The sequence below is a fragment of the Amphibalanus amphitrite genome, unplaced genomic scaffold (genome assembly GCF_019059575.1).
Source record: "Amphibalanus amphitrite isolate SeventyFive unplaced genomic scaffold, NRLGWU_Aamphi_draft 001717F_arrow, whole genome shotgun sequence".
In the NCBI taxonomy this organism is placed as follows: domain Eukaryota; kingdom Metazoa; phylum Arthropoda; class Thecostraca; order Balanomorpha; family Balanidae; genus Amphibalanus; species Amphibalanus amphitrite.
In genome coordinates, this window is record NW_024883210.1 from 78,403 (window position 1) to 94,965 (window position 16,563).

The following is a 16,563-nucleotide window of genomic DNA, read 5'->3' on the forward strand; positions in this document are numbered from 1 at the left end:
GAGGGTCCAGCCGCCCCCCCCCCCCTCCCCCTCAATGCCGTCGGCCACCAGCCAATACGGCAGTCAACACCAGCAACGGCACACTTCTCTGTCTTCCCTGCCGACTGGTTCGTCTGCGTCTGTAAAGTGCATACAGGCTCCCCTAACCCCGCAAATTTTATCCTCTGACGACTACATCAGTCTCCCAGCCTTCATATCTACCTTTAAGAGCTAAAAGTACCTACGGTCGCACAGCAACGCTCAAGGTCACGTGACGTGACGGGTCACGAAAAGGCATTGTCACGGTCACTGACTTTCACCGGAAACACGCGACATGAAGCTCCCCCCCCCCCCCCCCCTGAGCCGGGACCAAAACGGTAGCATGCCTGTCGTAATTTCCATTGTAGCTAATTAAACTCTAAGCTGCCTTACTCGAGCCGAGTACACGTGCGGTTTAATTGCTAGTGAGATGAAGCGGCTTGACTTCAACATGCCGGCGGAAGAGCTCTGAAGTGACGCGGAAATTAATTTGTCACGAACAATTTGCCTTTAATTTTGAAAATTAGTTAGGACGCTGTATTTAGATTGCGCTGCACGAGAACTCGGGGGTTTCGACGACGATCGGAGAGTGCTTAACCCGGCAGTTGCTGGGGTATTCCGCCACCCACCGTTTGCTGGGGGGGGGGGGGCGTTAAACGCCCCCAGCCGATAACTCGAGAACCGATAGGCGCAGCGAAACGCACGAGGCGGCAAACGAAAGAACGCGACGAGACGCTTCAGATGAGTACTTTAAAATTGAATTTTGAGATCACAGGTCAGGTCAAGGTCAGGTCAAACACCTGAAATCGGGCTTTCAGTAGCATGGACTTCAGGACTTCGCAATGGGCGCCTCTTGTCATAAACTCTGTCAAAACGGTGCACAATCCATCATATAAGACCTACAAGAGTGTCAGCTCCATGTAGGGGTCAGTCAAGCATAGGTCAGGGTCAAGGTCAGGTCAACCGGGTAAGCACATATCCCCGAAAATCGAAACTGATATTCGCAGCCTGTGACACATGTTTTATGGGTAATTTGGGGCGTAGAACACGTTGGTGACATTCATTTTATCATATGTGTACGTGTTTGGCTCAAAAAGTTCAATTTAAGAAATGCATGTATCATGGTCGTGAAGAAGTCACGAGAAATTGCCAAGATTCAGTTCCAGATTTTGGAAAATGCGGAACGATAATCAAAAATCGAAGATTGCCATTTGATTGTTCATGGTATTGGCAGTCTAATGGCGTTTACGGCATGTCTGTATGTCTATTCTGTGATTTTATATGATTTTTTGAACATATGCCGTTTTTGGTCGAAAACTCAGAAATCATGACGTCACTAAAACCTCGATATCTCAAAAATTTTCCGACCGATTTTTTTGAAACTTTGTCACAATAACCTTCAATCAATTCCCTACAGGTACCCAAAATTTGGCGCGCCTGCGGCGCGCCGTTTTTATGCTATGGCCCGGCGAAAAAAGTGGGGGCGTTTAACGCCCCCCCCCCCCAGCAACTCGCGGGTTAACGCAACACCTCGCGAAAATGCCTACATCGGGTACCTAGCTTTCACAAGACGTTTAAATCGTAACAGCTTATCCACCTACCGACAGCATCATAACCGTACTTCATTCCAATTGCAATTGCATTCCAATTCCAATTGCTTCATTCTCATTCCTTCATTCCCCTTTCCATTCCCACCCCCAATACCTGACGCTCCCCAATATTCTCTCACTGGTTCATCCACCAATAACTTCCAGTCCAGTAGTTACCTCTCATATTCCCTCAGTAAGTCCGTACCTTCAAAACATCACATGACTAGCATCAGCGGCCCGATACACACCCGCCTCTATTTGACGCGTGCCAGGCCGCGTCACTAACAGAATTCCACAGCAGAGGTCTGGTTTTTGTCAATCTGATCAGGGCCACCCGCCTGCCTGACCCAGAGCTGATGAGGCAGAAATGGAACACTGCCTGACTCAACTACAGTGGGTTTACACTCGCTAAATGGGTATTCGGGAAAGCTTAATAGGCTGTCAATTTAATTTGAATGAAGGGTGTAGGCATCAGTAGCGCTATATTTTCACGGCTTTCGAGCAATTATTAGAGCCTACAAATCACAATATCGAATCTGGCTTCATTTCACCCGCAGTTACCGAAGGTTGAAGTTCGCAACTATTCTCTACTGAATGCCAGTCCACGGGGCATTAAATTGAATGAAGACCAAAATGGCAGAAAATGTTATGAGGTCACCAATTTCACGAAGTTACTGAACTCCACTGAGTGAAATGCAACCAAGTTGCATCAGTACAACGCCCAGTGTAAAAAAAAAAACGTCAAGAAACCTAGCCGTTCTTCGAGGGGAATATAAAAAGTCAAATGTTAAAGAACGCTTAATTTGATAAAAATTATAAAATGAGCCTCGATAAAACAAAACTTGAAGGATAATGCCTCATGACACACCCAGTAAGGGCAAAATGCATCCAACCAGGGCCCACCACCTCACCCGTTCCCATCTCCATTCCCTCCTTACCTTCATAGCAGTCCCGCACTGTGTTGAAGTAGATATAGTAATTATTCTTATTGAAGAACAGCAGACTGAGCCACGAGTCGAAGGCATAGATGGGCACGATGAACAGGATCCGCACTATCCACCGCTGCTCCGCCGGGTTGGTGTAGAACCGCAGGTGCTGGTAGATCTGGTGGACTGTGATGAGGAGGGCCGCCCACACGAACGCGCCGGCGATGGCCTGCGCTGAGACAGTCTCCAGGAAGATGTAGCCCTCCTCACCGGGCAGCGGCACGAGAGGTGTGACGGTGCCTGGGCGGAGAGAGAGGGGACACTGTGAGACACAGCACTGCAGTTTGTTCGGCACTATAATTCTGTGCAAAATAAAAACTTGCCAGACAACAAAACCAGATCAATGAATTTTACAAAAGTGACATGATTTTGCTACAATGCTACATGATTGCTACACAGAGCTGATTGGTGAAAGACTTACCATCAGGCAACTCTGAGGTATTGGCAGCAGCCGCAGTCACTGCCGTAACAGCGGGGGCAGCTGTTGTTGTGGTGTTGTTCATTATCTGCAACATAAACAATTCCATTTGTCAGCAACAATGCTGATGAACGACATCCTTCCTAGATCAAGACACCACAATGAGCATGAGCTGGGCTTGAACATACCATGCTGCATCATCAAAAATTTGATTTACAAAGGTGGGTAGGTAGGTGACGTGGTAATGACTGACAGATAGCCGAAACCACATGGAAATCAAAATTGTGAAATGCCCTCAAGCAGACGGGCAGGCTGGCATGAAATTTGCATGAAATCACACGGTTTCTAGGTGATGTGGTATAAAAATGAGATAACATGAAAATAAACTGTTATTGGCATTACACTTAAACAATGATTGGGACTTGGGAGTGGATTGTCCACAAATGCAATTAAACCGCTGAATAGAACAGCTGGAGCATAGAACACATGAAAAACAAACTCCTTACCTCCTTCCAAACCTATACATTTTATTCAAAGCCACACACGATAGTTCACCGACCGCACAGACACAAACGCACCCCTGACCCCACTCCAACACATCCAACGCAACACAACGCAACACAACTATTTCGCACCAGATGGAGACGTAAACTGCGCGCAACAATAACAATTGTTGTTGGCGCACCATCACTATATAATTTTGGGATAAGCGATTTTTCGCCTTTTCTTCAAATCAACATGGGTAAGGATCATTAAGAGAAATATTAAATGATATTCTGTTCAAGTTGATATAAGAAAATAAGCAATCTAGGTGGGATAAGGAAAATAAAATAACAAATGTTCCATCACTATGTTCGTTTGTATTCATGGAATTGTCAAAAAAAATGATAAATCAAACTAAAATTTAGACACGAAAAAAAAACGAAATTTGACCCATTACTTCTTTGAAGACAGTTGCTGTCCCTTCCCTCACAACAGTATACCTACCTATACCTACCTACAGTTGCTGTCCCTACAGTATACCTACAGGCGTTTTTAACCCTGCCATCTATTGAGCAAGAAGTAAAACACCTTTGTCGTGCGGCGCAGCATCTCTTCAGGCGTTCACTACTTGTGACATCTAGCGAGCAGTGAGTAAACCCAAAGGGTGAAAGAATTAAATACACATCAATCACCAAAATACGAAGCACCGATCCCATTTTTGGTAGCTGCTTGAAGCTTACAAAAGCCAAGATAATGAATATAACGGCTGCAGCGTAACCGCATAGTGGATATGGCTATGTGGTGCTCTAAAGTACAAATTTTGCCACACCATGCCCTCGGCCTCACCAGACACCAATGACCAATGTTTGGGTTGAACTAACCACAGCTTTCGTACCGGCTGAAAATGAGAAATTTTTAATGGTTTCTAGCGATTACACCTAACAGGCTCAAATGGGAACAAGGTAGCTTTTAAGCGAGGCTGCTTCTTTGCGGTATTAAGTTGTCTATAGGTACGTTGTTACACTGATTTTTTAACTTGTCGCTTGCTGACAGTTCCTTCATTTGACCGTCAAATACCTACTTCTTCCGACTTGTGGGGTGAAATAAAGCGTGTATTTCCGACTCAACTCAAAGTAAAACTCAAAATCAACTTCATCGGTGACCCTGTCAAATCCAACAGAAGTTTATTTTAATTTACCACACAATAGGGAGTAAATAAAGCACAGCGCATACACAAACATAAAGCCCTTAGAGTGCAAGTTGCAACATATTTAAACCTTTTTCTTCGCCAGCGAATTCTCATTTCTCTTACGATTAAACAAATCTGTAATAATGTCGCACATTTTCACATAGTAAATGCTACAATTGCACAATAACAAACGTGACAAATATAGGGAAGCAGTGGCTGCAAATGTTACGGTTAGGGCACACAAGGTCGCACGTAGCCATAACTAAACTATTTCCAACGATAAGTCGCATACAGCAAACATACCGAGAAAAAAAAACAGTACAAGAAACTTACGGCAAACTCAAGTTGTCTTCGAATCTAGACTGTCCAGTATAGAGAACCGCTACTGATGACGTTATATCGACTAACTAGCAAGACCAGTAACGAAACTAAAACACCGGAAGAAAGAAACCTGTACATTAGTCGCACACATCATACCAAAGTTTTAGTAAATAGAACGATCTCCCATCTCCAAGCAAAATCAATACGCATTTTACAGTACTGCCTAATTTTATACATGAAAATAACCTCAATAAAGCAAATTATCTACACTTTCAATAGACATCTCCACATAATCGATCATAAACCATAGCTTCAGCTATGCAGTAGGACAATTTTCCCAATACGTTCACCGTAAATGTGCGTTTGCACTGTTCTAATTTATCGCTGACTTTGCTTACACAGCCGATATCCCTCAGAATCACCCAAGTCGACATTTCCAGACATCCAACACAACAGTCGACACATTTAGACATCTACCACACATTTCGACATTCCTGACATCCAACACACGTTTTCCGGCATCCAAAAACACCACAGGTATGCTACCCTTCTTACAAGAATCTTACAGACACTGCTTCTTAATAGTTCAATCAGCAATAGGTTCCTAGAGGTTATGCCACGTCCTATTTTTCACGCTCAAACACACTTCGTCGTTTAGCATCACCAGTCACTTTTTGAAGTCATAATGTCACATGTCAGACAATGACGTCATCTCTTACGTCACTTCATGCCGAACAATACCAACATTTCACTTGCTGGAAGCCCGACCTAATAAGAGACTAGCACACCTTAGGGCTTACACGAGAGGGCGTTTTTTACGTACGGGATAAGGCTTGAAAGACTGGTCCTTTCTAAGAGATATGGCTCCGCTACAAAGGGGTTCCACCGAAGGTAATATCATGAATAGGCTGTGACAAGGCTACATTGATCCATGAGTTGTAACGGGGTAAACATGCATTAATGCATGTGGGATAACCAGTCAGTAGTGACACCATAGAAATAACCCACTCAAAGCTGAGCATACTTAAATTAACCTGTACCATGATACGCACGACTAAGGTATTTACAGTTAAATGCCGAAAAACTTAGTTTTTCGTCAACAAAGCAAAAAACGTAAAAGCGCGAACAAAAAAAGTTAATTCCACGATGATAGCACACACAACAATGCAAAAAGCAATAATAACTTTAATTGATTTTGGCATAGCGCTTTGGCTAACCCTCACAATCATTATATTTCTTACTTCCTTAGTGATTTATACTACATGCAAATAAACATTCAATAAAACTTAACGATACACGAAACCGAAAAAAAACTAAGGTAAGTTCCTTCGTAAAGCGACTTTGCTATATAGCCAAAACACATAAGAATACCAACTGCTCATGTTTCTGAAATAAATTAATGCCACAAATTTGGCCGCGTTCTGATCGCGTTACCATGGCAACCCAGAACCCAGAATCCGGGCGATCACTACCCATAACAGCAATGGCAGTTGCCTTCTAAATACATCCTCAAGAAACACGATAATAAGTCAGCCACGATACCCGGCCTACTCTTTGGTGTTAATATTGCCGGTTAAGACATCCCCCACCTCCCATATCCTACAGTGACACCACTTTTACAAACATTATTTACAAACATGATCCTGCATTGCACAAAACATGGCCGAACGCTGTCTTCTTGTGGCAGGTCAAAGCATCCTAATCAGACCCGTTTCAGCCCATGTCTGAAGTTTCAGTCTCTGACCTGGCCGGGCTATCGGAGCTCATACCAGAGGCCATACTGGGGCTCATACTAGGACTCATACTAGGACTCATACCTGGGCTCATACTGGGACTAGCACCATAACCCATACCAGGTCCCATTCCCGGACCCATACCTCGTCCCATACCAGGCCCCATACCCGGCCCCATACCAGGTCCCATACCTGGCGTCCCTCTTGGGCCCATACCGGGCCCGGGGGACCCCTGCCAGTAGGGCCCACTCCCTGGCGTCCCTCGCGCACCTCCCTGATACATCAGCGCCCTCTGTGGCTGAGCCGACGGCATCCCTGGCGGAGGGGGCGGCGGCGGCGGGCTTCCATGACGCATATCCACCCATACGCGAGCTAGGAGGATGTAGAAACCGCCTACGATCTTCAGACAGAACTGCAGCAGGGCGGTGGCCAGAGGCGTGCAGCGTTGGACGAACACCCCTGCGGTGTCGACGGCCCGCAGCAGCCAGAGATGGACGTCCTTGAAGCAGTTGACCAGCAGGAGAAGCAGCACGGTGATGAAGCGGAAGACCTCGCGCACCATGGCCACGCTGAATATCTGCGGGGAGAGATGAGAGGGGGGGGGGTTAGCATTCGGAGAGGGCGGGGCAGGACGGGTGGACAAACAAAACCGAGGGAAGAGCATACGAACGAGCAAACGAAGAAAAAAACGATAGATAAACGAGCAAACACACAAACAAGCGTGAAGCGAACGAACGAACGAACGAACGAACGAACGAACGAATGAACGAACGAACGAACGAATAAATGCTCGCGAAAGCGTACAAATGCTGAGACACCTGAGGGAATCAGAAAAGAGAGGTCAGCAGCAGCGTTCGGAAATAAAAGATAAACGCGATGGAGTCTAGAATATTACATCACAATAAGCCGACGAACATGCTACATGGCGACACCCAGCAGTGATGATTTGTTCACCCACCCCCTCGAACCACCGTCTACACAACAGCTATCAGTAAAGCGGTTAGCTGACTAAGCCATGTAAAAACCGGCCACTATCTTGAACCACAATTGTCGCACAGCTGTGCACAATCAGGACATTACCGTCCGGTACCACAGCATGTCCAACGCTAGTGGACGAGCGAATTACACCAACAAGTATGCTCGGAACTACAACCAACGACGATCATCGATAGGTGCTATTTTTGTCAATATTTTCATTACGGTCATGATATGGTATAGGCTGAGATGAAAGTGTATTTCTGACAGTAACGATGCAACATGACCCCAAACGACAATTGCCATTTGCGTGATGCGTCATAGTTGCAAAACTTTATTCGCCACACGCACAACCAATCGTCGCTTCGTCAAAACTACAATAATTGAGCCAATCCACGTCGAATTCGATTGGAGTACCTTGTATCTCCCCCTTCCGCTTCTCTCACCCACCCTCTCTCTCTCTCTCTCCTCATACTCTACCCACCTGTCGACAGAAGGCAGCCGCCTCTCCCCAGGGTAAAGCCGTCACTCTGGCGGTCATCCACCGCACTAGATCATCGCGAGACCACTCTGTGAGAGGCCGCCCGCCACCGGGTGCCGCCGGGTCCGCGGTGGGTCCGTCGCTGGAGCACACTTCCCTGAGAGGAGGGGTGGTTTCGGTGGGTTGTGAGGGGTTCTGTTACACGTGGCTAGATGGGTCAGGCTATCCTGATTCCAGAATCATGGTGTTAAAATCACAGGTCATTGGGTCAGATCGTGCTATCATTGGAAAGGGCTGGTTGCAATGCAACGAATGCACATTTCATGAACTTAGGAAAGTTAAGTGAAATAGTTGAATTAGCACATTCCATGAGCTTAGGACGGTTAAATGACATGGTTCAAATAAAAGTATAGAGACATAATGACAACAGTTCCTGGCCCAAGCACTGTACTGCATCTGTGCCATACACACGCCAAAATCGTCCACCTGAGGCCCCCATATCGCACCTGAGGCATCTGATGCGCATCTCCAGCCCGTCTGAGCTCCGGTATTTGACCGACCGGACCAGGAACCAGTAGTGACCGAACGGGGTGCCCTCGGCCAGCTCCACGAACAGGCTGACAGTGTCGGCGTGCTCTGTGGGTGACAACAGAGGTGTCGTCAGGGACGTATTACACCACAGGGAAATCAAGCAACTAAAAGGACAATGGATCACATAGACATCACATTGTATTGGCACTTGATTAGTATTGGGAAGATACAAGCCTTTTGAAGTGGCTATCAACATGGCAGGGTAAAAGAAGGTTGGGTGAATTGAATATAATAACAGAAAAGTCCTTACTTTTTATTCCAATCCACACATCTTCGTCCATTTCTTTCTTGCAGTGTTTGATCACTTCCTTGAATGTTTTGATAGCATTTTTCTCAACATCATCAATGACCAGCACGTCCCTGAAAAAAATAGAGTTCAGAACAAAATAAGCTCAGATTGAGGCATACATCATGAAGAAAAAGGTATACATCACATTTTAGCGAAGCATAGCTAGGAAATATACGAGAAAAAAACTATGAGGGATACACAGGGACCCCTGGACAAAGCTTCTCATTTTAAATGTTGTGGTATATTACACAAGAATTCCCATGAGACTGGAGAAATGAAGTAATAAGGTATGCCTTTTACAAACTATTAACTAAGCTCTGGCAAAAGCAAAAAAAGGACTACTGACCTGTAGCTTTTCAAAAAGTCCAGGTGGCGTCGCTCTCTGTATTCAGCTGAAAACACAGTCCATTGAAGCTTCTCCTTGATAAACAGCAAAGGCAGACTTAAATTTGAGGACGATCCCTCAAAGCTGTGCATGTTTTGCCTCTGTCTGCGGAGTGATGCGGGTGAACCCTCGGAGACCATGCTGGCATTTGAATTCTTACGAGCCCTTGGGAAAGGGGGAGCATCTTCCTGAATGGGAGAGCTTCTTCCTGAGCTTCTCCTGTAGGCTGCCTTGAGAGGTGCTTGGGCCATTCTTCGCCTTGTGCCTGACAAATCTTCAAAGTGCGTTGCTTCTTGCTAGTCAATCATCTTTAACAAAGATCAAAGGAATCTGTTAATGTTGCATTGCATCCTGATCCATCTTTAATCCTAAAACATATCCCCCTATCCTTGACACTTATTGAGACCATTCACTATTGAACTGCTATTTCAATTTGCAACAGCCTGAACAGTGAACAACACGCATGAATATGTAGGTAACATGGCTTAAACAATTAGATATGCGATTGAGAGCTGTTCGATAGTCGTAAAGCAGGCGTCGCACTTCTTTATGCAACCAAGGATGCGCTATACCCATGTATAACCAAGCCAAACCAAACCAAAACCAACCTAACCTAACCTGACCTGACCTACAACCTACAACCTAAAAACTACAAACTTTAACCAACAACCCAGACTAGAAAGCATTTATACACTACGCCGAACGCCCGTGAGACCCTCTTGCGCCGAAATTCGGCGAAAGCGATTTTGCGCTGTTATTTCTGCATGATTTGAGCCGAAAATTGGTAGATTTGTGCCAAAATTAAGCCACTTTTATACAAAGCACAAGTGCATATCTACCGATCAAGGCTTTAGCAACCAGGCAAAGCGTTCCGGGGCCTTGGACGCTCTCCCATGTTTGAGCGTCCTAACAAGTTTTTTTATTTCCACGGACACCTAACGCCTCAATACGCTTAGCGCACTGCAGCGTCGTGCCGTGAAACACGGCCGGAGCCCGAAATTCCGGGGCCACAAAAATCGGCGCAGCGATGCGTTCGAGGCTGGCGAAAGCCCGCGAGGGCCAGGCAGCGGAGCGGCACGAGCTCCGGCACATCAGCTTCTTTTCGGCACACGGCGCCCACGCGCCGTGGGCACCACTTGTCTGGGCAGTCCCAGTCGGGTTCAAACGATTTTGTGCTCTTTAACAAATTTATACTCCGGCACCTGAAATCTCTTAAATTTCCGGCCTGTGTGATGAAAAACTGATATTACTACGCCTAAAACATGCAGTAATAGCATTGAGAAAATACATTTTATCAATTGTCACATTTAGTAGGCCAAATATATGAATTTCCTGTTGTGTTCTAAAAACCGACCAGTTCTCCGGACAGATTTCATTCCCCGGGGGCCGGGACCAGGACCAAAATTCCCAATTCCAGCAATGCTGGGCACTGCTCGCACGCCGCGGAGTGGAGACAGCCGATTTGGTGCACATACTGGAATGAGCGGCCCCAGTGCCCGCCCCATCTGGCGCACCAAAACGGCGTCCTCTCGGTCCTCTCCGGGGATAGGGAGCGGTGGCGTGCTCCCGAGGAGTGGCTTGCTCCTCGGGAGCAAGCCACTGAGAAAGGGAGCCTGCTTTACGACTACCGGTTAGGTCAGGCAGTAGCGGCGGAACACCTTCAATTGAGGGGGGCTCTGCCGACTTTTGGTCCCATTCTTTCCATGCAGCGCCCATAGGGCTTATGTTAAAATGCCAAAATCAAAGGGGGCACGGTGCCCCAGTGCCCTCCACGTTCCGCCGCCTATGAGGTCAGGTTTGGTTAAGTTTGGTTTGGTTCGATTAGAAAACATCTCTGGATATACTAGCATCTCACTCTCTCCTTGGTCACAAAAAAGAAGTAAATCTACAAAAAGGGAAGCAATTAGCGAGGTGGAATCAGGAATGGTGGTTGTGGTGGGACCAACGCCCAACGGTGGAAGGTATTTATCGCCTTGGGTGAAACCAAGGCTATATAAACCAGGTAGAACGCTCCCGACGAAAAAGTGGTGACAAGCGATAATTAGTAGCCGCGACCCTCTTTTGTTCAAAACTATATCCGCAAGCAGCATTTACAGGCTAGCGGAAATCGACCAATCAGCGTTCGGCAATACTCAACGCTGATTGGCCCGATGCTCGTGACGAAATTGCGGGGGACTGCAGCTATTTCCCTATGGCGTTTAATAGACTTACGGCTTTTGAAGGGGATTTATACCAGTTTATGTTGGGTTTGAGGCCATTTTTGAGCTTGGATATTCTTTCTGTGACTTTTGACTGTGTAATAACGACATTTAATCATAACATTTCTATATACTACCGGTGTCACATCGACCAAAAAGACCGTAAGTACATGGGATAGACGGACCACTGCTGATGATGGGGCCACACATGCCGGCGTGTGGTCATCGAAGGCCCATGAGGGCTCGACATAAGCCCTTCATGGGTCGGTATAGGCCCGGTGGGTCCAGTGCAAGCCTATCAGGGGCCGGTGCTGACCCAACAGGGCCCAGTGACATATAATGTAAGGCCGTCTAGGGACGTTGAGGGCTCATGGGGACCATATAGGACCGATAGGGACCACATAAGCCAATCAGGGGCCATTTAGGCCAATAAAGGCACTTCAAGGGACTTGAAAAGGTCATTCAAGAGCTGTGGTGGGCCCATGAGAGGACGGCACTGGTCCAGCAGGTGCAGTCAGGGGATGTTGTACGGGTTTCTCAGTGGCCCATTTGGGCATATCAGTGACCAATTTAGACCCAGCAGTGGGCTTTGTAGACCTATCAGGGGCTGGTGATGGTTCATCAGGGGCCAGCGTTAGTCCATCGGGGCACGGCATATGCCCATCAGAGGTAATTGCGAGCCCACGCTGAACAATGATGGCCCTTCAACGGCCCCATGGATCTACATTGACCCATGGGCCATGATGTGTCATGTATGCCCCTATGACAGGCCTACTCAGGCCCCTGATGGACGTTCCCGGCCTCTGATGACCCTATACTGAATGCTGATGGGGCTCTAAGAGTCTCCAATAACCCTTCGTCAACCCATTATTACCATACGCTGGCACTAGGGACCCCACATCAGCCGCAGGGCAGTCCGTACCATGACAGCATGTCTTTTCGGCCGATATTTCATCGGTAATATTTATCAAAATCATGATTTTATGGTGCCATTATATAGGTAACAGTCATAAGAAATATATTTCAACTCGAAAACAGCTCGAAACAGCATATAATTTTAAAGAAACCCCTCCGAAATCCAAAAGCCTATTCGGGTCCATAGAGAATAACTGCGGTCCCCCGCAATTTCGTCACGAGCGTCGGACCAATCAGCGTCGAGTACCGCCGAGCGCTGATTGGTGAATTTTCCGCTAGCGTGTAAGTACTGCTCACGGAACAAGAGTTCGTCGACAATCCTCCACAAACGTCTGTCACCATTTTTCATAATGCTAAACAGCCGGAGCGTACCCCCCTGGGTGAAACCGTGCAATGCCAATTAGGTACCGCCCAGTGAGCCTCACACTTTACAGCTATACCAATACCATGCAAGCATGGGTGTCGATTTGTATACCTTTGGGGGTGCTGCAGCACCCCCAATGCTCAAATGAGCACCCCCAATGGTTTTCCGGGCACCCCCAATGGTTTTGTCCCTCAATAACTCCCACTAACTCTGCTTGAGGAAAATAATTGTTCTGCAGTAGTTCACTACTAAAAATAAAACAATTACGCAATTTACAAGGCATGAAATAAAGATGTAAAGAAAAGAAAAGTTAGATTTAAGAAGAAGGGCGAAAAAAGACGTTAAGTTGCAAAGATGGTGTGGGTCCGTCGTACACGGGTGTCGGACCCTTAGAGCTGCTGGCGCGTACCCTTTACAAGCCGGCAGGGGGCTCCAGAGACCGGCGACGGGCCCTCAGAGGCCGGCAAAGGGTCATCAGAGGCCGGTGGTACAGCCCACCGCTAAAGTAATGTAGGGTTTTACCAATCTCAACGATTGGCTTTGACTGGCGATTGTTTAATGCGGAGTGATCGAAAAGAAGATGTCAATAGCTAAAATTGCAGCTGCAAGGGTGACGATACATATAAGCTACATTCAAAGTTTCATTGTAGTCTGGCTAATCGTTCCTAAGCTTCAGAAGCAGAACATACCCATGACTGAAACCCCACATTACTTCTGCTGTGGACTGTATCTTCAGAAACCCTGTGGGGTCATCTTTAGAGACCGGAACGGGCTCAGGCGCTGATGGGGCCCTCAGAGTCGCCGGTGTGGGGCCTTCAAATGTCACCGGTGGCAGGGTGGCCGTCACATGCGCACTTGTGGGGCCTTCAGAAGCTACGATGTTGGGCTCTCAGAGCCGCCGATATAGGGCCTTTAGAGGCACTAGTGTGGGGCCCTCAGATATGGCAATGTGGGGCCCTCGGACTGGAGGCGCCGGTGTGGGGGCTATCAGAGACACTGGTTTAGGGCCATCACAGGCGCGCGTTGGGCCCTCAGAACTGCTGTTACGGAACGGATCCTTCATAGGCCGACAAGAAGATATCAAGAGGTCACCGGTGCCTTCAGGAGCCTTGTGGGGTTCTCAGAGACTGGCATGGTGCGCTCAGACGCCGCTGGGACCCTCCGTGTCACCTGTGTTGGGCCGTCAGGGTCGCTGGTAACTGTCAAGGGCCCTCAGAACCGCCCATGTAGGGGTTTTAAAGGCATTGGTATAGGGCCTCAGAGTTAGGGGTGTGGGGCCCTCAGAGACGCCGGTGTGGCGCTCAGGGGCGCCGGTGAGGGCCCTCACAGTCGCCGTTATAGGGGCCCTCAGAGAAATGGGTGTGGGGACATTACAGGCGGGTGTGCAGCTCCTAGAGCTGGCCCCCTAGAGGCCGGTTAAGACCCCCAGAGGCCGGCAAGTGGCCCTCAGAGGCTGGTTTGGGGCCCTTATGGAGATCTTAACCCTCGCCCATGTAGGGGGGGGTTGGTGCAACCCCCCCCCCTGAGGTTTTTCAGAAATAGTGCAAAAACGGCGGCGCGCAGCGCCGCCAAATTTTGGGTACCTTATGGGGCAAACCTTGCGCATCTTTTGATAAAAAAAAATTGACCGGGTCATGTCAGGTCACGGAGTTATGACGTCACAAAGGGAACAGCCTCCGGCCGGATTTTCACAAACTGAGTGCCAACGCCCGAGGTTTCCTGCCGGTGGTACGGACATCGGTTGATGGATCGTGATGAAACTTCCCATGCATGTTGGGGCAAGTATTGGCTATCATATGGTATAAGAAACTTGACCGGGTCAGGTCAGGTCACGGAGCTATGACGTCACAAGAGGAACAGCGTCCGGTACTATTTTTGAAAAGCGCCCGAACCACTATTTTGCTAATTCTTGTCACCTCAATGGGAATATGCAGCAATATTAGCTTCTATAGGGAGGAAATGGACCTTCCAAATCCAAAAATACAATCAGATTTCAAAAATTTAAATTTTGATTTTTCGAATTTCTGCCGCCGACTGTGACCTTGCCGACTTCCGGCGCTCCCAACGCGCCATTTTTAGAGCTAGGGAAACGAAATACATACCAAACGATAGAGAATTGATCAAGGAACACGATAGTGAAGGTTTCAAGTCGATATCTCCCACCGTTTTGCCGCAATCGCCGCGGAAAGTTGAAAAAAGTCTATTTTTCCGAAAATTTGACCTTTGACCGGTCAAAAGTAGGTCAAATGTTGACCTAGGACCAAAAAATATACCACCAATCGCGAGATCTCGGCGAGAGCAATCCGTTGGTCTTTTCCGCTAAGCTCTACGACGCTCCGTTTTCAAACGCCAAGGGGGGGGTCGCACCAACCCCCCCCCCCTGCATGGGCGAAGGTGGCAGATCGCCGTTTACGGGCGAGGGTTAATGTTAGTACTTGTGGGCCCATGAGGTGTTCTTACGAGCCCTGTGGGGCCCTTCTGAGTCCAAATATAGCCAACGTGGACCCTCAGTGGCCAATTGGTGCCGCAGTGCCCCTCAGGCCCGAATAATCCGATGGGCCCCTGAACCTGATGGGGCGGGGGGGGGGGCTCACGGGCCCACCTGGCTACGCCACTGAGGAAAATCGTAAACCCATAAATATCGAAATGCAATCACCTGTTATTTTTTTCAGCGATTATTGTGATCGTCTGATAAACGCCAGAGCCTCGTAGCTATACCGTTGCCTCCCGCGCAATGTCCGCCCCTGCCGACCGCAGGGGCTGCTGCACCGGTGCTAATCGCGGTCATCGGTTTCTGTCACCTTATTACAGAGGTGCCGGGGCTGCTGCCGAGCTGCCGGCAAATGTACGCGTTTTTTTCGGAAAGATGTTTATGTAATGAGGTAGCCAAGTACTAGGACGAGCAGAATGATTTTGAAGAACGTTCAACCTTTGGGAAATATTAGTGGAAATCCCGGGATTATCAGTACTTTATGGGGATACACAACCATGCCTTGTAGATACGGTTGTGCCCCATGGCAAAGCTACAATCTTTCACCCGGTGCAGGGGTTGAGCACCCCCAACCATTTTGAAAAATCGACACCCCTGCATGCAAGGTGCTGGAATCTCTGATTCGGGTCATATTGCTGAAATTCCTAACTAAAAACGAACTTACGCGGCACGCCCATCCACCAGCACAGCTTTCTCTATTTATAGTCATCGTGGCTTTCTCGACCTCAACCTTTAGAATTAAAAGAGCAAGGCGAACTGGAACGGCTTCCCGCCCTAACTCTTCAACAACAACAGCGCGAATGGCTTTATGCGGCGCGCCATAGATAGCCTTGCGTGCGCCAATTATTTACACGATCAGAGATGAAGGTGCACTAAATTGCTGCACAAAACGTAAAGCAACGTGTTGCTTTTTACTCGGGACGTAGTATGCATTGCCAGCCTTGGCATTGCCGTGCCGTAGGCATTGTTTTAGGAAAAATTAGTCATTTGAAGCAATGGTAAATCTGAAATCAAATATATATTTAAGGCTAAGTGGCTGTGTATCCAGCTTCAGGAGAAGGCTAAAAATATTTGATTTACCATTGGCTGCTCTTTGATTTACCTTTAGTTGCCTAGTGCAACTGTTTCCAAGTTCCC

At 47.7% G+C, this 16,563-nt stretch overlaps 2 protein-coding genes across 7 annotated transcripts in view; both read right to left on the reverse strand.

The window, feature by feature from the left end:
• The window catches only part of LOC122374811 (transmembrane protein 184B-like), a 42,864-nt gene extending 39,196 nt beyond the window's left edge, over window positions 1-3,668 (reverse strand). The window contains exons 1-3 of one of the 3 annotated variants that reach the window (XM_043353795.1): window positions 3,518-3,668; window positions 3,015-3,099; window positions 2,546-2,833 (exon numbers count right to left, since the gene is read on the reverse strand). In XM_043353795.1, coding sequence (XP_043209730.1) covers window positions 2,546-2,833; window positions 3,015-3,096 — 370 coding nt within the window. In that variant the 5' untranslated portion in view covers window positions 3,097-3,099; window positions 3,518-3,668. The remainder of the gene's footprint in view (window positions 1-2,545; window positions 2,834-3,014; window positions 3,100-3,517) is intronic. The other 2 variants (XM_043353796.1, XM_043353797.1) reach the window with 2 other exon arrangements.
• A 972-nt stretch (window positions 3,669-4,640) lies between these two features.
• LOC122374814 lies at window positions 4,641-16,238 on the reverse strand. Of its 4 annotated transcripts, none has more exons than XM_043353802.1 (6): window positions 16,091-16,238; window positions 9,420-9,766; window positions 9,035-9,144; window positions 8,700-8,829; window positions 8,197-8,350; window positions 4,641-7,314 (listed from the first exon to the last, which is right to left on the reverse strand). In XM_043353802.1, exons 2-6 carry the CDS (start codon window positions 9,707-9,709, stop codon window positions 6,718-6,720), a joined length of 1,281 nt encoding a protein of 426 aa, XP_043209737.1. In that variant the 5' UTR covers window positions 9,710-9,766; window positions 16,091-16,238; the 3' UTR covers window positions 4,641-6,717. The 4 variants fall into 4 exon arrangements, with proteins under 4 accessions (XP_043209737.1, XP_043209739.1, XP_043209735.1 ...); XM_043353804.1 differs by having other exon boundaries at window positions 16,157-16,216; XM_043353800.1 differs by having other exon boundaries at window positions 16,136-16,198.
• Between the last annotated feature and the right edge of the window lie 325 nt (window positions 16,239-16,563).